We start from the raw sequence: 23,222 nt of genomic DNA, 5'->3' as shown, positions 1-23,222 counted from the left end.
AATCGAATCGAATCTAATCTGTGAGACCGAACCTAAACAGACGGGCTCAGACTAAAGTGTTTGCTTCATTCACTGTTAGTGTTTGGGGCTAAATCCTTTGAGACGTTGTCGGTGACATTGAGTCATCCTGACTGGGCTGGACATTTATTTCAAAGTGAAACTTTTACCTCAAATGACAACAACTCTCTTGACAATAAATGGGGCGACGCCTGCGTGCTAGTTCAGGCAGCCAACTCCAGCTGCACTGTGTACAACTCCAGCTGCACTGTATACACAAACGTGACATGCCTCACTCCCCGTATCATTTACCAAACACACCCACTCAATTTGGCGGTCTATTTAAGCTGCACAATCTCTGCCTTGTCAATGCTGCTGCTGCCCTGCACCTGTATCGCTGCCCGCTGCTGCTAGCCCCACCACCACCCCAGCATCCACCTGCAGGCTCCGGCCAGGGGGAAGCTACTTTATCCTCATTCCCCAATATCTCATGTAAACCCATGAGTGAGTGTGGGGGAGTTATGAAGTCGGAGTTTGGCCGCCAAACACAATGTTCTGCTGTTATAATAAACATTTCAAACGTTAGTTGTCTGACTGAACTGTGTATTTGTCCTCGTGGTTGCAGCCTTTTCTCCTGTTATCTCCATAGAACAGGGAGCTCACAAAATGTTTTCTAAATGGTCATGGCTGGGACTTTTATATTCAGTCCAACTACACAATTGATGGTGTTGGCTTTCAAATGCACAATCCTCATTTTTGTCTTACTCCCCTAAATGAATTTCTTCCCACAGCTGGGGTTCTCACCTCCGCAGTTACAGCAGCTGCAGCTTTAATTGCTTGCATCTACCTCTCTAGTGTGCCAGGAGTGTCGAGAAAGCCTCCCTCCTCATCAGCTCGACAGCCTCCTTCTTTGTTGGTGTCCCTCTGTGGATAATGGGGCGACGGCTACAAGAAGCACTGAGCACTTATTGCACACAGCTATCAGCACAGAGAAAAAGATTTTAAGGGATGTTTATTTTGGTTCATTTAGCCGACTTTCGACGCATTCATTTTTGTATTTATTTAGCACCTTTTAAACTCGTTACCCCCACACGGATGGTATTTTTTAACACAAACACAGCCCCATGTCTGACTCATTGTGTTCATTTAACAAAGTATAAAGCTGGAAAGAACCCAAAATGCAAGACACAGTCCCCTATAAAATGTACAAATCTTTAGTGATAATCTCTCAAAATATTGGACCAGTTCAAAGGTTGAAAATATTGTTTCACTACACTACTACTACACTGAACCACTACATAACATCAATAATTCATTTTTTTTTTTTTAAATGGTCTACAAACATAAATGCTTATGTTTTATTTTGTTGGGCTATGTCCTTCATAGTGTGCTTTTATAAGTTTGGATATGATTCTTTTCTTGAATTTTGCTGTACAGACGTGCACAGCAGGTTGACATCCAATCACTGAGCTGACATGGGGCTTCTGGTATAGGACCTCTTTTCACTCAACCACCATTGTCGAGAAGAAGCTACATTGATGTGTTCATCCCCATGGGGTACCTCAGCCCTGTGTGAATAGTCAATCAAAGTCCTACATTAAGGGGCATAACAAAACCCTTGTCACAAGCCGAGAGCGGCAGGGCTCGACAGTAACGGTTTTATAGCCTCTGGTTGCCCCCTTTGCAAACCACCTGTTCAATATTTGTTTTTGTTTGTTTTTTTATATAGAGAAAAAAATCAAACTTACAAAACTGGAAAATCTCATTTTAAAAGAAGTCAACATTTTATTTGGTTGTCTCCGTGAAGTTTAAACACTATGTTCATGCGACCGTTTTTCACACAGATGCGTTTGCCTGGTGCCCGGTATCTACCAGACGGAATAGCAACGCGGATTTCTGTGCCACTTAAATGTCTGCGCTGCTCTCTGCAGCTCAGACAACAGAAACATTGCTGTAGCCTGGGAAAACCCTGACGAACTTCCGGCAACTTCCGGTTTATGGGATGAGTAGTTCCTTCGCTCGATAATGAAAATATGTACACAGTCTTGTACCTTTGACTTTTTTTGGATTTTCTGTTTGATTTTCATTCAAAATGATATGCTGTATGCTTATGAGTCACGTCGTAGCTGGTTAACCTAAGACATGGTCTTAAGCTCTTCATATACGGATTTTTCCAGACATCAATGGGAGAAATGAACGGGAAATTTACTTCCGGAACCCAAGGTCTCTCAGAGGAGGGGCGGGACTGTTGAGCTCTATTGGCACCAATCACAACCGTTGAGGCGGGCTTTACACGATAGCGCAGCGACAGCAAGCAGCTTCTTGTTTACATTCAACATGACGGCTATCTGAAGCACAGCAACCCGTTGAAGCCGCTGTCGCTACTACGTCACCTGGATCGTTGGTCTAATTGGTTGAAGGACTATCCAATTGCGCCCAGAGGCATTTGAGCAGAGTCCGTTGGTGACGCCCCTTGGGAAATGAGCTGCGAATGAACCTTGCCCAGACCAAGGGGGTAAGTTTCGCTTCAAAACGCGTAGCTCCTATGGCGCCATTTTGATGCTACAAAGCGATCACCTCCCGTTAGCATTCCATTGACTGCCATTCATTTTGACGTCACTTTGACAGCGAATAACTTTACATCTGAAGCGTTTAAAGACTCTGTTTGTCTATTGTTCATTTCTAAAGAAACACAACAATGTATAAAAGACTCCATTACCTTGTACCTCACGTTATGTCTCCGTAGCAGACGTTTTTGTAAAAATAGGCGATTGTGTCATAACCATGCGACTTACTGTCACATAAAGGAATTACCGTATAGTACAGGAGAAGCTCGCAGGCAGTTTCGACTTACGTTAGCTGTTTAGGTTTAATTACTAATGTTAACTAGCATTTTAGTTATCAATAATTAGCCTGTGCCCATGTTATCTCCTTACATATACCTACACTCTCCATCTCTGTAAGATTGGGAATGATTGAGATTTCTCTCAGCACAGCTACCAGAAGACTTACAACTTTCAGACACGTTGTTCATGTCACATTTACGTTGTCTCTCTCAGTTGGAGGCTACGCAGTAACGCTCAGCGCTCACCGGAAAAGTGCTTCTAATATCCTTCACTGGTCTCCGTCCAGAGCAACGGGCTCTGTTGGTCCATTTTATATATGTCAATGGCCCAGACCCACTATCAGACAACTGAGAAGGGTCTGGTGTTAACCAGGCTAACATCGCTGCATGTCACGCTAGTAAACACTAATAACAGGTTACACTTGGCAGGCAGCAGGTAACGTTAGCCTATCGTTAGCTACAGTAGTAACTGGATTAAAGACGGTTAAAATGGTGACAGCTAAAAAGTGTAAAAGTGTGACTGTATTTCACTGTAGAGGATTCCAACACCGGGACGTACAACAGTCGCTAAAGCTATGAGCTAAGAGACACAAACTAGCACTTAGTCACTGCTGTCGTCGGAAAAACAAAATAGACTTGACTAAAGTTTGCGTTTACTTAAAACTTGTAAACCTCGTGGTGCATTCAAAGTTATTGTAAAATACCCTCTTCTCATCTGTTTTTGTCGTTTAACAGCATCTTACTGGTAAAAGAAGTAATTATTGTTAAAAGTTATTGTTATTACATTTTTAATAATCATTTAAATTTTTTATTTAATTTTTTGTGGTGATCTGAAAATTTATCCAATCCGTGACTCCAAACCGTGATCCGAACCGTGAGTTTTGTGATCCGTTGCACCCCTATTTGAGAGAGATGAGAAATTATATTGCAAGCCATTCCCTTATTGTTTTCTTATTAAAATGTGTGTTATAGTTACATATGAAATTAATTGCTCCGAATATTGGCAGTTTAAAACATGGCAACCGTATTGTCAATGTCAGCAACCAAAAGCTGATGCCTGGTTGCCAAGCCTGGCAACCACTTTAAAAAGTTAGCGTTGAGCCATGGAGCGGTTCTTTCTTTGTACCCAAACAAAGACTGAATAGGAAAAATATGTTTATTTCCTTTCAGGATGCTTACATTTCCCACAGCCTTCACCAATAACGTAGGTTAGTCTGAATGTAGCCGGAGAGGCGAACCACGTAGACACTGCTCTTCAGCTCATCGTTTTGAGGGCGCGGTAATAAGACTCAACACTTTTGGTCAACTCTTCTCTTCCCTTATCATGGCTACAGTCTTCTGCTTTCATTTCTGCACTGTAGATTGATTGATTGATTGATTGATTGATTGATTTCTGGATCAAGACGATAAAACAGTAATCCAATGGATAACATGCTAAAGGAAAATACTTATTTCCAGCACGGTCCTTGGTGTTACACACATGAAACAATATACAAGAAGCAAACAAACCAGACTGAAAAAAAAAAAAAAAAAAAAAACAAAAAAAAAAGGGGGGTAAAAAAAAAAAAAAAACCAAAAAAAACAAAAAAAACAAAAATGCTGTAAAAACTCCAATTTATCAATAAATATTCACCTTGTTCCATAAAAGTTGCTTGACCAGTGTTTTAAAAATCCCTCGTGATGATGGGAGTTTTGTAGCATTAGGCAAACTATTCCATGCCATGATACCAGTGTAAAAGAAAGAATTTTTAGTTGCATTAGTAGCTCTAAGAACTATGCAAGAGCAGATCAGAGCTGACCCTAGTATTATGACTATGCTGCGTGTGGACCATGGTTACATTAGGGCATAAATATTTGGGGGCATGACCATTAACAATGTTAAACATATGGTTCAGCTTAAGTTGTTCTACTCTTAGATGTACAGGTAGTAGACCAGCTCTTGTAAACTCCTCCCTATATGAGTACGGGGGGTGCTTTCAATAGGTACTGAATAACATTGTTTTGCAGCACTTGGAATTAGTTGTTAAGTAGACAGTCAAAAGGCTTTATTTGTTGTCTTAATTAGGGACAGGTGAAGGAACATCAGCACTAATGCATTATCATCAAAGAGGTACAAAGAGGTCCAGCCACTCTGGATAATTAAAACTAATTAAAACAATGTTTTTCTCAATTTAATGGTTGTTTCCGTGCTGGCACTTTCTCAGGGTCCATGCTTTCATCCACTTAAGCTGATGGAAAATTGTAATGGAAACACTTTGTTATATTGGCTGTGACATTTGAATCCAAACTCTGCTTGATCCCTGCTGTGGACATTAAGGACTCACATCGCATATGTAGATTGTGTCAAAGGAAAATGTGACAGCAAGTGAAGACAACATCGGAGCTGAGCTGAATGCACCACCAGTCCTCAGGAATCAGAAACCTTCTGGCTTTTAGCCAGTTATTCAGCATCACTATGTTTTCTGGGTACGAAGAACAAAAAGCTGTTCTAGGAAATATATAAGAGAAGGATTCTATGCAAAACAATGAATACAAAACATTATTAAGGCCACACAATACTTGTGTACAAAAGACATGCAAGCTAAAGAATTGACTATAATTCTCAGTTTATATTCAAGGTAATTTACGTCAGATGAACAGTGTTTGCTGCTCTTTTGATACAAAAACCCTACATATTGCTATGTCTGTCATTTAGACAACAATTGCTGTTTGAACTGCAGCCAAAACTGTACATCTTGTGTGTTCGGTGGCCTTGTCTGTTTGTTTCAGATAAAAAGGCCTGTTCCATTGTCCTAAACTTGGAGGGTTATGTATAAAAGTAGTTCCTTTACAGTTCCACTAATATGGGGAAATCAAATAACTGTCTGTGTTTTAACTTCAAAGTCAATGTTTTCATTTAAATAATCATGTAAGACTCTTTTAGACTAGAGTTTATTAAGTACCTTTGGACATAGGTGGACAGAAGCAACAGCTTTTTTGTTTTTAATTTATGTATTTACTTAAAAGGTACCATGTGCAGTTTAAACATAAATGTCACCATTTGATACAATATAACAGACTATAACTTTGAACTATTTCACATCTGCAGTCCCTTGGCAGACAAGAAAGAAAGGTTCTGGTAAGTCATCTTAAGTATCTTATCTCTTCTTTTTTTATCTCTTTATTATAAAATAGTTAAACCTGCAATAGCAGATGTTTTTGGCCTCTTGGGGGCAGCGGAAATAAGTTGTGAAGACTTTTTAAGTTGATATGATGAACTTGTTATCAAACAGTTGCTAATTAACACATCCAGCAGTTACATTGTGACATTAGCATTTCTTTGCCTTGTTTCTTGCCCTTGTGTATTTGGCCCTTTAGCTGCTAAATGCTCCACTATGTTCACGCACTAGTCGCTAACTGTGTCTTTCTGTCGTTTTGTGCTGAGCAGGTAGTGTACAGTGGAATTATACAGCTTTTTTGCTCAAAACAGAAAACAACACTATGAGAGCTTAACAATGAGCTGAAAAAGCAAACAACACGATCAATATAATAACAGCTGCTGACTTGACCAAAACAAAATCTTAAACATACAGGCTTAACATGTATAGGCTGATTACCACTTGGGTGTTTAATTTGACATATTATATGTTATAATGATGTGCCCTGTGTGTCCTCAAAATCAGCACCTGTCAGTCATTTCTTGATAATTTGTTGATAGGTTAGATTATGCTCTGTGTGGACGAGAGGACACAGATTTTTTCACATTATGTTTCAACAAAATAAGGAAACCCTGGATTTACAGGGAGAAAGACACACTCAGAGAGGCAATTAGAACCTTAGAGCAATGGGCTACCAAGTATTCAGCCTAATAACATGCATTGTATCCTTTGAATGTGCTTAAAGAAAGATGGGAGCTAAAATAAGCTAACTGATCCTGAGACAGTGCTTTACAGTCCAACAAGCCGAGTCCAGTCTTTCTATTACATATTCCAGCTATCTCAGGGTTTGATTACAGCTGCAAGTGAGTAAACGCAATTATATACCAGGCAGAGAAAACCTTGCAGCCCTGTAGGTCAGGAGGAACATAGAGGCAGTGTTCATTAAAAAGCTTGTTATGTGAAAAGGGTGTGAAACGTAGTGACGGATGACGGAAGTCCCTGCTGCAGGTGTGTATATATGTGTGACTGTGGGGGAAAGAGAGGGACAAAAGTGTAAAAAATGCACGTCCTCTGTACTCTTATAAATATTCTTTTTTATTAGATGTCTTTTGTGCGCTCTTTGAGGTACAATTCCATATGTAATATTTACATTTACATAATTTTACATGGTTAAATTGAGGACAGGACACATTACACCCTGGTTTTGCAGAAATGGAAAGTGGAGGAAAGGAGCAACAGCTTGATGCTGAGTGCAGCGGAGAGGGGTGAGAAGAGCGGTGAAGAGATGAGAGAGGACCAGCAGAGAGTGAGAAGCTGGTGCTGTGGAGCTGCGATAAATGCAGACCACCGACAGCGAGACCTTTCATATTTCAACACCCCTGCTCTTCCATTTCGTTCCCCGGCGGACCTCGCTGTCCAGCCCAAAAGTCTCATAATCTCGCCAGGGGGTCTTCAGCCTTTTAAACAAACAAAGACAGGATTTTTCCTGAACACACACACACACACACACACACACAGAATTTCAGTTCGACTCTCTTGCTCCTCTGGACAACAAAGACTGCTCTAATTATATAAGTGCAAATATGATAATGGCCATGTTACATAGGTGTGTGATTAGAGCAGACCAGAAATCACAGTGTAATTAGGTTTCACTGTCACACTCCTCTCTTCACCTACTTCTTTGCGGTTCCCACTCTCTTCTGGCTCTGATTTCGAGCTGCACACGGGAGAAGCTGGCCTACATCTCATCAGTGCATCCGAGCAGTTTCAAAATCCCACTGATTGGCTGAACAGGGGCTCTACCATTCCAGGTGAGAGAGAAAGTTATTGAGCTGTTATTGATTGACTCAAGGATGACTGTGGAGGATGTTTACTGTCATGAACCAAAGGGAAATGAGGCCACAGGAGATGACTGAAACATATTTTCAACTTCTGTCTCCTCTTTGAAAACTGCTCATTCTCTTAGCTCCCTTGTGCCCCTCTCTACACACAGTATCTCCTCACTTTTTCACGATTATTCTTTCAGTGGCAGGAGAACTGCCCTGCATGAATTAGACGGCCAACTGAAGACGTGGATAGTACAAGAAATGGATAAAGTAAAGGCAAATGGCGTACAAGAAGCTGATCAATGTGGAAAATTGAGCATTGACCTGAAGAAAGGAAGTGATGGAAACAGATTCAATAGGAAGCGATGACAGAGCAAAGCCTCCCAGATTGCAACTGAAAACATAAAGGATTAGTAAATTGAGAGTTTACTGTAAATAGAAAATAAAATGCATCCCCGTATTTCCCATGTCCCCATCCAAACGTGTGCATTTTTAGCCATTTGGAGAGCAAAAATGTAGCTTAAAACCATGTGAAAATGAATAAATTAATCTACCAAGCAGTATTTCGTAATATAGTAATATGAGAATCAGGTTAAATGCTGTAATGAATGATCCACAGTACAATCTGGAAATACAGAAGAGGCTGAAATGAAATGGCTGAAACATCTGAAAATGAATATAATAAATCTGAACATGAATGTTCCATAACTTTTTTTCTCTCTCTCTCTCTCTCTCTCTCTGTCTCTCATACCTTTCTGTCTCTCTGCCTTCAACATTACATTACATTAATTTCTTTCTCTGTCCCTGTCCTTGTGTGTGTGTGTGTGTGTGTGTGTGTGTGTGTGTGTGTGTGTGTGTGTGTGTGTGTGTGTGTGTGTGTGTGTGTGTGTGTGTGTGTGTGTGTGTGTGTGTGTGTGTGTGTGTGTGTGAGTGTCTTATTAGCCAGCGATGAGCCTAGGACCAAATGGTCATTGGATCAGTTCTTTGTCGGTTGAGCATTTCTCCTTCAGACCTAAGAGGTCTCAGATAAGTCTCACACCTTTTGATGTTGAAAATCATATATTCTGCCTCCTTATATTTTACATTTCTCTGCCTCCCTCACGCATTTTTCTTTCACTTCCCTCTGTCACCGCATGTCATCACGCTGCCTCATAGAGCACAAAAGCACTGTAAAAATATCAGTGTGGAGGGGCTATTCAGTGTGTTGCTATGCCTTTCCTGCTTTGTGTGCATGCCCACTCACATGGGTGTTCAAGCGTGTTTGTTAGGAGAACAGCTAAAGGTCAAGCCAACTGAGCCTGCAAAACAACTCATCAGACAGAACCTTTCGTTCTGAGCTTGCCTGTCAGGAACTGAAAAAACACACACATGCTTTGTATTGTGTTGTCTTCATCAGTTATAGTGTGCAACTTCCTGAATGTATTGTTACACAGTGGTGTGTGTGAACATGCAATCTGCAGCTTTACAAATTGTTATGGTGCTTAACATATAATTTTAAAGAGATGCGAGAAAGAAACAGAACTGACTTTGGTGATTCAAGGTTTATCAATGGCAGTGGTGGATGGTGGGGGTGTATTATTATGGGAATACATTGTGATATTTGTTCTTGCCAAGTTATTATTACACTGGCACCTACATAGAGAGGACCAGGTGGATCCTCTTCCCCTACATGAATATTGTTATATTGTTCTTTGTGTGATGCCATATGTAACATATGTCACATGTGTTAAAAAGTCACTGTGGACTTCATCGTTTTTCATGGTTTTTACTCAGTTGCTTTTTAAATACTGCAAAACTGAAAGCGCTTGATTTTGCAGTAACTTCATATTGTTCAAGATTTCTGCATTTTGAAAGATCGTTTATGGGCAATTGGAAAACATTATGTCACCAGGAGGTCCATTGAGTAGCTGTTGTAGGACTATTTTCATATCACACAATCCTCAGATGTAGTTAGCCCAGAAATGTAATGTTCAAATTCCCATTTTTCTGAGCGCTTTAAGGACATTTAGTCCATGTTATAAAAGTTTAGAGATTGTAAGTTTATTCTTGACCTTGGGAACAATAGCAAACACAATCACTGTAAGGTCCATTAAATATGTTATTATTGTTTTTTTCTTAAGCCCTTTGAAGAAATGTTTTCCAATTACTTGTTGGATGAGAAGTCCTTAAAATGTTCAGATATTTGAACATGGCTCAATGACAAAAGGGCAACCCACCTCTAGACGAAGCTTGTGTTATATGACCCGAAATCTCTGGATTAGCCACTAAATGGACCCTCTAGTGAGCTTGTTTGTTGTTGTATCCAATCTTGAACTTCAATCTCAACATTTATGGGAAACGTTTTATGATTTGTCACAATAAACTCACCTATTGTATATCAAATGTAAATTGATACTACTGTTACTTCCCTCATATTGTGACTTAAATTGTGTGAAAATGGGAAAGTATTTTGAAGGTCCACTATTCTAAGACAAGTGTTTTTAAAGTAAAATATCGATTCCTGTGTCTAAATATATGTCAATATACAATCTACAGCAAAGAAACGAGAGCATTGGATGGAAGGTCATGCAAAAATTGAGTGTGAGTAACAGCAGTTAACACATCATGATTTATTTGAGCAGAAAGTTTACAACTTATGTGATGAGTATAATTCATCAGCCAGTACTTCACTAAATAAGATGTAAATGTGTGAAAATGTAATTAAAATTGATTTGCTCTGGGTTTGCTCTGGGATTTAGCATCTACCTGATGTGTTAGTTAGCTGATGTGTAATTGGCAGCTGGAGGTTATAAGACTTATAAGATAAATAAGATTTATTTCTCTTTATTTTTTTGTTGTTGTTGTTTTTACAAATTTGAACAATCAGGTTTCAGACTAAGAAAACAAAACTTAAACTGGTCCACGGCTACCTGTTGATTTTGTTCAGACCACAGGTAATTTGATGATTCACAAGTCAGATTGACATTTTTTTTTCTTAAATAGAAATGTTTGGAGCCAATACATACAATTTTATAATGACCCATGTGATTATGGTAATACACGAGAGTACAAGTTGAATTACTTGCATCTCTTACATGTCCTTCTCTCCCTCTGGATCCAGCTCCACCATCAACATCTGATTGATTATTGGGGCCAGATCTGTCCACCAAATTCCATGTTAATTGCTGCTATATTTGTGAGATATTCTGTTAACAGACTAGTAACCAAGATGCCAAGTTCCCAACTTGTTCTGGTATTATTTGGCAGCCCAGATTAGAGCAGCCATTCATTGGTTCTTAAACAATTCTGACCCACATCTCCATTACCCATAAAGCTCTGTATTTTGTATACTGATACATTGTAAAACCACTAAAAGATAACTGTAACCCATTTTTCAGGAATACTGAGTCTGGTACAAAATACACGCACACTTAAACACAGCATCAGATCAACCCTGTTTCCTAAAAAGTGACATAACTTAAGTATGTTACGTAGGCAACGTGGTGTAAATCAAGTACGTTACTCCTGAAAGTCCTGTGGACTTTGATTAGAAATGTATTTGTACATCAAAAACACATGTAATGCAGGACAAAATACGTTTCCCTCGAAACGTAATTGAAAATTTTTAAGAGACAGCTTGAGCTGGTCAGACATATCAGGCTTTACACCAATATGGGGAAACCTTTGATTTTCTCCATGCAGAGGTGATCCTGGCTTTAGATTCTGGGCAGAGAGAGGGATCAGCAAAGTTATGGCTATGTATAATGACAAATTTGCAAATAATTTACCCTTAAAAACACTTCTTCAAATATTGTACCTACAAATTAGGAGTTACATTTTAACAGCACTTGAACAGTCCCCACGTAGACCTCCCCTGTCTAGCCTTGAAAAGGCCATACTAGAGTTAGTATACTAGGTTATTATATTCCAGGTCGTGGCCAGGTTCCCCTTTTGTATAAAATTATGTAGATAAATTTAAAGAATCCTCGATCAACAATAGATTGGCTTGGTCTAGCCACTTAGATGTAAAAAAACAAACTCTGAAGATGACTGGAGGAGAGTTTTCCATGACGCACAAAGCCAGACTATCAACGCCAGATTTAAACTGATACAATTTATTGTAAATGGGTCATGCGTGCATAGGCCTACATAACTCCCTTACACCATTTTGATAATAATAATCCTGATTTACGTAAAAAAAAAAAAAAAATACTGTATTGCAGCTGCCTGGAAAAGCACTGAAACACCTGATGAAAGATGGACCATAGAGTCTTTCCAAGTGTTTAGCAATGGCAATGTTCTGCTCTGAAAGTGTGTATGAATGTGTGTGATGTCAGCCTCAGAGGACTGAATAACATAAATCATTTCATGCAATAATGTTTAATTTTACTACATAATGCCATTAAGACTGTGCACATGTGCCTGTGTTTCTGTGTCTAGAGGCTACATAAGTAATGAAGGAGAGTCAACCTGACATGCAAGTCTGTGGTCATTACAAAGATTGTCCGTCTCCAAAGACCTTTGTGTGAAAGAAGAAACACACCATCGGATAATGACTAGGGGTGTGAATCTTCACTGGTCTCACGATTCGATTTGATTACGATTATCCCATCAACGCTTTAAATCAATTCAATATCACGATGCATCACGATGCGTCACCTCCTCAATATTATTATATATTGCTACACATGGTTTTCATCAACCAATTCAAGCAGTCAGAAATATATAAACTCAACTTTTTATTGTATCTGCTCTTAAAAAAGACACTTCCTGAACGTAGCGGAGTCTGTACACAGCAGACAATAGACAAAAGGCAAAAACAAAAAAAGCAGCTACTGGAAAATCAACAAGTAACATCAGTAGGCAATAATCGATGATGGCCTGTCACTGCATCGATGCAGAATCGTCTAGGTTCACATCGCGATGCATCGATGCAATGATTAATTTCAACACTAACAATGATGCAAGGATATGATTTCTGCCATTCCTCTCCTTTAAAGTAGATTATTAGTTCATAAAGTTAGGATAATGATATAAGAAATACCAATCGACACAGCACTAAAGCTTGAGGATGGAGATTCACTCTTTACCTTGAGAATATAGAAATGTGATAAACTATTCTTAACCCCAAGTTTCACCTATGAATTTATCCTGAAGCTTCTGACCATAGATGGTCTTATATTTATGGGAATGTATAAATATATGTGGGAATGTACAGACATACTAAGTTTAGAAGTTCAGAAATGTGTTGTTTTTATAACACCATTTTATTCCAAAATACCCAACAAACATATAGCACTTAAGCATCTAAACAACTGTATATAATATGGTAAAATATATAATATGTTATCTGTATTTGCATTTGAATGCTTTCAGTCTTAACAGCTTTGCTAATATTATACAATACAGCATCCATAAATTTCTCTCTGATCGCCTCCCGTCCTTACATTGACCTGATGAGTCTCTTTTCACTGCGTGCCACAGATTAATTTTCTTTTGAGATTTTCTCAAAGCTAAACTCATTCTCACAACTACATGTCCCATAAACTCCTTCCATTGATGTGAACATTATTTAGTTCTTATCAGCTTTTATTGAATAACACAATGACTGCTTTTATAAAGGGATTGGTTGTGTGGTGATATAATACAAATACCAGAAACGGTTCACATAGCGATAATAAAGCAATACTTTAGGTGTCCTAAGTGGCCAAAAAGAGAAGCTGTGTTCAAATTGTCACCCATTTTTTAATAAAAGCTTGCAGGCCAACACGTTTGCAATATAAGCATTTCAAAGGCCAATGGAGGGTGTGGCAGGAGAGGTACTGTGCTGCCAGTCTGATCCGAAATAGTCACTGCATATGTTTTCTATTAAACAGTAAACAAGGCTCTGAGCAAAGTATGGTCACACATTAACAGAAGCAACAATATATGCTGCTATAAACCCTGGATTTACCAGCACCACATGTTCTGCAGAGAGAAAACATGAATACATATACATGTGCAAAACAGCCACAAATGCACACACATACAAGACATGCAAATACTCCAAAAATACAAATTAATAGGCATATATAAAAAGAGGGCTAAGGGTTTTGTGTTCAATGCTGGCTACATGTTTACAGAAAAACACTCAGCAGGGATAGATTCACATTTCCTGTGACTGAGAAGCCAATAAACCGCAAACAAGCCATTTTCTGAAAAATAAAAACAGTATACAAATATTATTACAGCAGACTTTTCCCACAAAGCTGTACACATGTCAACTTCATTCATTACAATTTATCCATTTAAATTATGTGAAGACAACAGAAGTAAGTGGGAGCTTTAAACACATTTTTACTATAATACAGGAAAGAATTGACCCCATTATACTGTTTAGCTGTTTACAGTAATTAAAGCAGTAGCAGGCAAGGTTTTAATCTGAAAATACCTTAAATCTAAGCCTAAATCACAACGTGTGGTTGCAAAAGAGAACCCTCTAATGCCCGGTTTACCAAAATAAAGTTGATATACCTGCAGGGAATCTTCTCCACTGTGTCGTCAATGGCATTTTCTGTTTAGGAGCCGTCATAATTGCTGAGAGCAGTTGAAAAGGCACTTTTGTCAGATGGTTGGATGGAAAGAAAAATGGAGCTTGTTGAACAGCTGGCTGATTCATACAGGTAAAGATACACATCGAGACATGAAAGATATTCGTGAGGTTGTTCCACTGAAATGGATCATAAATGTTGGAATGCATATAGAATGAGTTATCATGTGTGTGTGTGTGTGTGTGTGTGTGTGTCAGAAACTAGCCGAGTTTTACATTGTAACTGCAGAAAAACATCAGTTTTCTCTATTTCTATCAGCTAATCGAACCCCTCTGCTTCCAATTCTGTAGTCTCATATCATGTTTTTCCTCCTCAGCTTCTCTTTTTACTTCCTAAAACACAGTGATGTTCATCGTTTGTTGGCTATTGTTCCTGCAGAGCTATGAATGCTGGAGAGGAGGGCGTAGTCAGGGCATAGTCAGGGCGTAGTCAGGGCGTAGTCAGGGCGTAGTCAGGGCACCGACGGAGGGAAGTTCAGCCCTGGTTACCATGCAGGTTACCGTGGAGGCTGCTGTGGAGGTTACCGTGGTAGTGGTGGGTCCGATTCCTGGGCAAGTGGGGGGAGGTTGACATGAAGGGGTGGAGCGGTGCAGGTCTGCTGCTGTGTGAGAGATAGGCGAGCTTGGGGGCTGAGGAGAGATCTTCAGAGAGAGGAAGAAGAGGGCGAGAGTCATGGAATAAAGAAAGAAGGCAGCAAAAGCAGTGGGAAGATAAAACAAATGAGGGGTGGCATGTTAATGAAGGTGAGAGGAGGGAAAGGTGGAAACAGAAAGAGAAGTTATTTCAACTCCGGGTAACTTCATGTTTAAAGCAGAGGTTCCCAAACTCCAGAAAGGAAACAATATGGTTCTGCAAAAAAGGTGAATAATAACAAGCCTATTATAAGTTATTTTTTGCAATAATTACCTAAAACTTGCAGCAGCCTTCGCTGAATCTTTCCTGATTACTTCCTGTCATTCCCCCAGTAAAAATATATTGATTTTAAATCATGTGTGTGCGAGGTGCTGCTGAGAGGTCTATCTGTATTTCTTACTGTAATAAAAAATAAAAAAGCACAATGACATACAGGGAAAATAAAGGTCAAGTTACAATCCTTAATATTTTCGTGAAATAAAACCCCATTAATGATAAAAATATATGAGTGTTCATTGTTAGTTGCGGAGTCCGGCATTCCCCTGCTGGATTTTTTAATTGTCTTCACACACGAGGGCTTCACAGGAAAGGATACAGCATGTAATACATTAAACTGTACTTGCTATAACCACAGTAACCACATGTTTGACCAAACCATCAGGGCTAAAATCTTATGCATTACAACTTTAACTTTAGGTTTCTGTTTTTCCTTCGAATCCTTCCCCATTCTCTCTTGTGTGCTCGCTTTTCTCTGTCAGTCTCTGTCTTTTTCTAACTTGTTTCAAGAAATATTTGTTGGTTGAGAGGATAACAGAAAGAGATACGCTGAGACAAAACATACATTATTTGTGACCAGGAACATGAACCAGCCAACCCTTTGGGGGTTGGTGTGTGTATGTTTGTGTGTGTGTGTGTGTGTGGGGGGGGGGACATGGGGGGACATGAAGACTTTGAGAATAACCAGAGATCCATACATCAATAACTGAGCACTTGGACTCACTAACATATACTCTGTATGTACTCTGTGACCTTTGGAGGAAGTTGTAGTTTTGATCACCGTGAACCAGTTGAAAGAGCTTTGGGAGAGTCTCATCAGAGCCACTCTGACAGTCTAATGCACCTCACAGCTTCTGTACAAGTCATCTAATTGGTCTTTTCTAGACCGCCCTCCTCTTTCTGACACAAACTCCCACCTTCAGAATTTTCCTCCAAAGCAGCGTTCATTTACCATCCTTCTTCAATTAGATGCTCAAACCTGCCTGTTGATTAAAGCTTCAGTGTGTAACTTTTTTATATTAATGAACGTCCGTTACATTCAAGCCGTTGCCAAATGATTTGATACAAAGCTAATTAACACTTTCAGCTTCACAAAACACTCTCTGTATTTCTCAGTATGGCTATGTTCAGAAGATTATGTCGTCCGCAAACTCGAGTGAAGATACTGTAATTACCTCTTCTGAAGAGTCCATCATGTTTTTTAATCCTCCGTGTCCTCCTTGGCTACTAGCAACTGCGTGGAGGAGGGGTGGGGGCGCGTGCACGATCATGGAAGGCTTGTGTCATGTGGATGCAACAACAGTGGTGTTGTCAGACAGAAACTACGCACTATAGCTTTAATATAGACACACAGACACACACACACTACCTGGCTGCTCTGGGGATCGTGGTAAGCCTGGTTGCGAGTGGAGAGACGGATGCAGTCGTGCGCTGTGGTTTTCTCAGTGCGTGGAGCACTGGGGTCGCCATCATCCACACCATTGGCCTTGCACCTCACACTCCTTACACACAGCACCTGCAGGGCCACAACAGCAATTACCTGTACAGACTACATCTGAAATCTCCAGGAACGACAACAGCCATTGTGTTAAAGGTCCACTGACCATACGTATGTAATAAGATAAGGAGACAGCATTTGACAACCAGGCTAGAAACAGGTCAGAATGTACACAGTCATTTCTGACACCCTGTCACACAGTAAAGTATACTCAATTTACAAGTTGTAGTCTCATTCAAAGATAGTTACAGTAAAGCCACTATTTGCTGATCTTTTACTTTTTCATATTGTTCTATTGATGCATATTCGAATTATCTTGAAACCCCCCCCGGGGGCCCCCCCCCCCCCATATTGTTGTTTTTTTTAAAAAAGGGGTTTCCTCTGGTGGCGGCTGTAAATGACTACTGGCTGGTTATTTTGAACGACGAACATATTTTCGCAAGAAAGAAAAATAAGTGTATTTCCCCAAATGATGAACTACGTCTAACTTCACCTTTACACAGTTTTTATACCCATTCAACCTACTTTTCTAAAGCTCTGTCTGAAGTTGTCCGACAAGAAGCCGTACAGCACCGGGTTGGCACAGGAGTTGGCGTAGGATAGAATGACAGCAAAGAAGTAGATGCCAGCAGTGGCGCTGGACTCTGGTATAATGACCACCAGATTGACAATGTTGATGATGAAGAACGGCAGCCAGCAGAGCACAAACACCACCACGATCACCACCACCATCCGTGTCACCTTGCGCTCTGAACGCCGACGCTTGGTGAAGCCCGCCCGTGCCCCTGATGACTTCATCTGCACCATTATGATGATGGTAAAGAGGATAAATATTAGAGTGATAATGATGAAAATGAAGGGGGGAGAAGGGTGTTGAGGATTACGGAAATGATCATTATGTCAGTGCAGATTACAGTATGAATTTATACGCCCACACATATACCAACCTTGATAACGATAAGTAGGTAGCAGAGGCAAATGATGAGCAGCGGTCCAAAGAAGCCCACTGTGGCAGTGTAGAGAATGAAGGCTGTTGACCACACGTTCTTTGGCTCTGGCCAGTTCATATTGCAGGAGTTAAATGTGTCCTAAAAGGAAGTGAAACCACCTGAGTAAAATAAATTAAAAATTCAGCCATTATATCTGCTCAGACAAGGGGGAGGTAAATATTGGATGTTGAGGCCCACTGGTTTTATAAGTACAAAGCTATGCAGAAATGGGATGTTTGGAGAAATGCAAAATACATTATCTGCTTTAATGGGCTTTAAAGAAGCACATTTTGCATTGTGGAAGACTGTTCTGAGCTATAAAACAAAACAATGAGCTTTAAGATGCTATAACAATCCATACAGCTGGAGAGAACTACAGAGGTGTGTGATAATATGTTAAAGATTGTTTAGAGCAGTTTTTAATTAAAATCAAAACTGCTAAAAACTGTTCTGACATGTTTTGACGATATGCCTTCATCATTAGTTTGCTGTTTGGCAGGTTTCTATAGATCACAAACATCAGTTTCTTTGACTGTACTAAAATGAAAACAGTTTTATTTTGCAGCCACAAACACAACTTTGACAAAACACAAATAAATATTAACACGTTTTGAATTAACTCCAGCAAATGTCTAAGTCAGCTTTAGACTTAGACATTTAAATCAAGTTTAATGTATTTACTGTAATTACATCAACGGAACCATTTCCAGTTTTATGCTAAGCTAAGCTAACCGGTATCAACCTTCTCATCTAATTCTCTGCAAGAACGTGAATTCAGTGTGTTTTGCTAAATGTCAAACTATTCCTTTAATTCTGATCTTGTGACATGTATTGCATGTTATCATTATTGTTGTTAGTTCTTTAAGGAAATATGCTTGGTGAGCCTATATGAGTTTTTGACTGGACTCAGTAGAAAATGACTACTTTTTTTATCAGAGGAAGCTATTAATTAAATCCAATTTGCACTTAAATAGAAAGGGTGGCGACCAGGACTGCAGTTTATACCTGAACATCAGAGAAAATGACCACAGGCAGGACCACCACAAAGGACACGGCCCACACGGCTGTGCTCACCACCTTGGCCACGCGGGGGTGTCTCCACTTGGTGCTGCGGATTGGATGAACCACAGCCAGGTAACGATCGATGGACATGACCGTCAGGCAGAAAATAGATGTGAACTGGTTCATAGAGTCTGCCGTCATGACCACACGGCACAGGAAGGAACCAAACGGCCAATAGGAGAGCACGTTCTGTGTGGTGAGGAAGGGGAGCCCGATGATGTAGAGCTCATCAGCCACAGCCAGGTTCAGGATGTAGATATTGGTGACTGTTTTCATTTTGGCATAACGCAGCACCACATAGATGGCCAGAGTGTTACCAGTCAGACCCACCATGAAGACTGTGAGGGAGATGACTGCTGTCATCAGAGTGCTGCTGCCCTGAAAGGGGACACTTTGAGTGGACAGGTTGGAGGAGATGTTGAAGAGGCGGAGGTAGGAATGGAGGAAGGGTGAGGGAGTGGCTGCAGAGGATGAGTTGAAGTCTGATGCAAGGTGAAACCAGTTTGGCTGGTCTAGGGGCTCCATTGTGGTTTTCAGATAAGAAGATGGTGCCACAGAGTCCAGCTGTAGATTTGCTTCCTCCAGTTTTCACTGATTTAGAAGAAAGCCTTTACTTCTGCCATGCTTACTTTGGAACAGAAACAGGAGGAGAATCAGCAGCCACCACACTTCAAGATATCAGATGAAAAGACAGAAAAAGTGGTTTGACCTATCTGATCTATATCTAATCTAGTGTGTATCAAATTGAAGTGTGTGTTTGTGCGCCCAAGAAATAGAGGGTGACTCATAGCATGTAAGTGTGTCCTCTGACCACAGCTGAGAGCCGGTACTCTTTCGTTGGAAATACCTTGTATGTGTCTTCTTCTTGCGTCACGAGCAACTCCAAAGATAAAGATGTGTTGCCATGTATCCTACATTCTAACACGTTTTTGATAAGGAGCCGTATCCGTAATTACGCACCGGAAAGTCTCATCCTACATGACACTGCAAACACATAATTAATCTGCTGTGTCGCGCGTCAAGAGGGAGTATCGCTGGGAACAGTGCCACGGCCTTTGCGCACGACTTGACTAAAAGCTGTTAATAATGTCTGCGTTATGAATACAGGCAATACTGTATATGTATGTTATGTCTGCAGTGATTGTATATCAACTCTTTGCTTGATGACTTGTTGTAGCCTACTATCAATGTAAAGTTGTCTTTTTAAATCACGCATACACTACGGTGTTGATTTATTCTGAGAGCAAGAAGAGAACATGCTTACTTTGGCGAGCAACGGGGAAAGTCCAAGTCTTTCTGTGATCAAATTAGAAGGAGTAGAACCCCTAAACCAAACCCTCATTGTCAGTTCAGTCTTCTGATTCTCCAAAAAATCTCAAATATCGATGGATAGCTTGTGTCCAAGTTCCCAATAGTGCGCTGTCCGCGGTGCTGAGCAGAATGTGTCAGCAGCAGCTCCCAGCTTCTCCTTCGCCCTTTAACTTTCTGCCCACAAAGCTCTGCTGCTTCTCTGATACGATGTGTTGCGAGAGAGAGAGAGAGAGAGAGAGAGAGAGAGAGAGAGAGAGAGAGAGAGAGAGAGAGAGAGAGAGAGAAAATATTATACTGCTTCAGTGGAGAGGGGCTCTTCAGTCTGATTATGACATGGGAAGAACTAATCAAGAACTAATCAAGGCAACATTTACGCAACTAATGTACTACCTATATATAGCCTCCTTGTACTAGATTTGAATCCCTTAATGTTTACTCCAAGAAAAAAACAATGTAAACATTATTTATTTGCATTTTTATGTTATTCGGGCACTAATAACAAGAATAAAAAAAAATGTTTTATAGACCCCACAGTTTTTTTAAATATGGGCCTCTACCAAATGGTTGAGATACCACTTGATGGTAAAAGTACCCACACATAACAATAAATGTATAATAACAATTATGTAATAATTTAATACCTAATACAAAAAAGAAAGTACAAAAAGTAAAATTACCAGAAAACAAGTCATACCAAGTAAATTTGATTTCATCAAAAGAACTTCACTCCCATTTTTTACATAAAATTCCAACACTTTAAATTACACAATTATAGTGTCAAAAACATACAGGGACTTTATGTATTTCCCCCTCTCATCACAATCACAAAATAGAACCCATGGGGACCAACTTCTCAACTGTGCTGTGTAAATTCTCAAGAGAACTTCACTTTTGTTCTTGCATTGGACAAATTAAAAAACTTGTTTTCAACCTAAAGCTTCAGTTCTGACTAATGGTCTGCTGTCCACTCCCTTTAAAGTGACAAGGGGCATGGCTCAAGGAATCCCGCTGTCTCCTGCTCTGTTTGCTCTGGCGATAGAGCCACTGGCGTTGGCAATCAGGCAAAACCCAGATATTCAGGGTGTAACGTTTGGTTCGAAACAACATAAAATTCTGTTGTATGCTGATGATATCCTTATGACATTACAAACACTTCTAAATCATTAGCAGCTTTGACTAAATGTATTAAAGAATGTGGCCCAATATCTGGGTATAAAGTAAATTTTGATAAGTCAGAAATATTGATCTTGGACAATGACATAAATACTGAACCAGACTACATTCAGCCCTGTTGGGCTCCGTCTGGGTGAAAGTATTTAGGAATTAAGATCACCCCCCAAATTAACCAACTATATGCAGAAAATATTATTCCCTTGGTTAAAAGTCTCCCCTTGGCTTGATATAAAGTCAGTTGTTTGTAAACCCTTCTCTCCTGTGAACCTGCTGGATAAAAGCCAGAAAGAACCGCCACACAGTCACCCCCCCAAATTAACCAACTATATTCAGAAAATATTAATCCCTTGGTTAAAAGTCTCAAAGAAATGTTAATAAGATGGAAGGGTCTCCCTGTATCATTTCTTGTCAGAATCAACCTTATCAAGATGACAGCCCTCCCAAAAATACTATATCGCACATCCATGCTGTTTATCAATCTAACTACAAATGACATTAAAACTATAAATAAAGCAATTTCAGGCTTTATTAGGAATGGCAGGAAGCCTAAAATCAAATTAGTGGTACTGCAGCTTCCAAAAGAGCAAAGTGGATGGGGTTTACCAAATATAGAATACTATATACTATCCATACAAGCCAGGATTATCTCTTTGTGGGCGAATGAGTGCTCAGACTCCCCTTGGCTTAATATAAAGGCGTGTTGTTTGTAAACCCTTCTCTCCTGTGAACCTGCTGGATAAAAGCCAGAAAGAACAGCCACACAGTGCTAAAAACAACCTTTTGATAACAAATGTATTGTGGGCTTGGAGAAAACTTACAAAAATATTCCATGAAACTCAGCCTTTCAATCGTATCACGACACTGTAGGTTAATCCTGAGCTTTTGCCACATGGAATGGGTCCAAATTTTACACCTTGGCAAAAAGCAGGTGTTGTTAGAATCTTTTAACCTCTTTGAGAATGGAAGATTCAAAACATTTGAATCACTGAAAGCTCAGTACCATATATCAAACAAAGATTACTACAAATATTTACAGGTCAGACACTTTGTGTATAAGAAGAACAACTCGCTGGAAACCCCACATGATTCGCATCCAGTAGACAGATTTCTCCTTAACTATAAGCAGCACAAGCATTTTCTAAGTTCTATTCTGAGATGTTAAGCTTGAACCTAGGTAAACTTACATGTTTAAGAACATCATGGTGTACTTTGCTGAACTGTGTAATAGATAATGATGAGTGGGATGAGATTTTTGATTTGCAACAGATATAAAGAGCTGCAATATAATATTTTACATCAGGTCTACATATACACCACATATATATATATATATATATATATATATATATATATATATATATATATATATATATATATATATAGTAAGTATACAACTGGAGCCTCACCAAATTGTCCCAAATGTAAATCTCATGTATGTACCAGGCTGCATTGTTTGTGGGATGCAACAAAATCGGTCTGCACAGATGTCAGTTCAGCAATAGGTCAGCAGGTATCAGTAGAACCACTTCTTTGCTTGCTTGGGAAGGTTCCTGTCTCTCTTAAAAAAGATGGAGATGTGATTCAGTCGCTTTTAATGCTAGCCAGGAAAGCCATAATAATCAGGTTGGTCGGTGATGACCCTCCTACTGTTTCCATGTGGAAATCTCTTATTTCAGAGTTTGTGACTTTAAATCAAGAAAAGGACTCAATTTTCTGCATAAGTGGAAGAGGCCACTGGAACTTTTGGGAATGGACTATAATCTGGACTTGAATGGATAGATAATTAAATATGATGGACAATTGACTATACTATATATTTCTATACGGACCAGTCTTGTAGCGCTGTGGTTTGTTTGTTGTTTGTTTGTGTATTGTTTGTGCATTTGTCTGTTAAAAAAAATATAAA

At 39.6% G+C, this 23,222-nt stretch overlaps 1 protein-coding gene across 1 annotated transcript; it reads right to left on the bottom strand.

The window, feature by feature from the left end:
• Nucleotides 1-13,097: 13,097 nt before the first annotated feature.
• On the bottom strand, nt 13,098-20,298 carry LOC120569693 (somatostatin-like receptor F_48D10.1). The gene is made up of 6 exons (XM_039817742.1): nt 20,097-20,298; nt 18,776-19,460; nt 17,729-17,869; nt 17,307-17,579; nt 16,653-16,799; nt 13,098-15,015 (listed from the first exon to the last, which is right to left on the bottom strand). Exons 2-6 carry the CDS (start codon nt 19,355-19,357, stop codon nt 14,815-14,817), a joined length of 1,344 nt encoding a protein of 447 aa, XP_039673676.1. The 5' UTR covers nt 19,358-19,460; nt 20,097-20,298; the 3' UTR covers nt 13,098-14,814.
• Nucleotides 20,299-23,222: the final 2,924 nt, after the last annotated feature.

The sequence above is a fragment of the Perca fluviatilis genome, chromosome 1, assembly GCF_010015445.1.
Source record: "Perca fluviatilis chromosome 1, GENO_Pfluv_1.0, whole genome shotgun sequence".
Taxonomy (NCBI): domain Eukaryota; kingdom Metazoa; phylum Chordata; class Actinopteri; order Perciformes; family Percidae; genus Perca; species Perca fluviatilis.
Note: the sequence above shows the minus strand (reverse complement) of the source record. Positions and strands in the feature narration are given on the sequence as shown.

Excerpts from the sequence above, each read along its gene's own strand:
- LOC120569693 (XM_039817742.1), bottom strand. The coding sequence starts at position 19,357 with ATGGAGCCCCTAGACCAGCCAAACTGGTTTCACCTTGCATCAGACTTC. Across the intron at positions 17,870-18,775 it reads TCATTTTCTCTGATGTTCAG|GACACATTTAACTCCTGCAA; the intron begins GTATAAACTGCA and ends ACTTCCTTTTAG. Across the intron at positions 15,016-16,652 it reads ACGATCCCCAGAGCAGCCAG|ATCTCTCCTCAGCCCCCAAG; the intron begins GTAGTGTGTGTG and ends CTCTCTCTGAAG.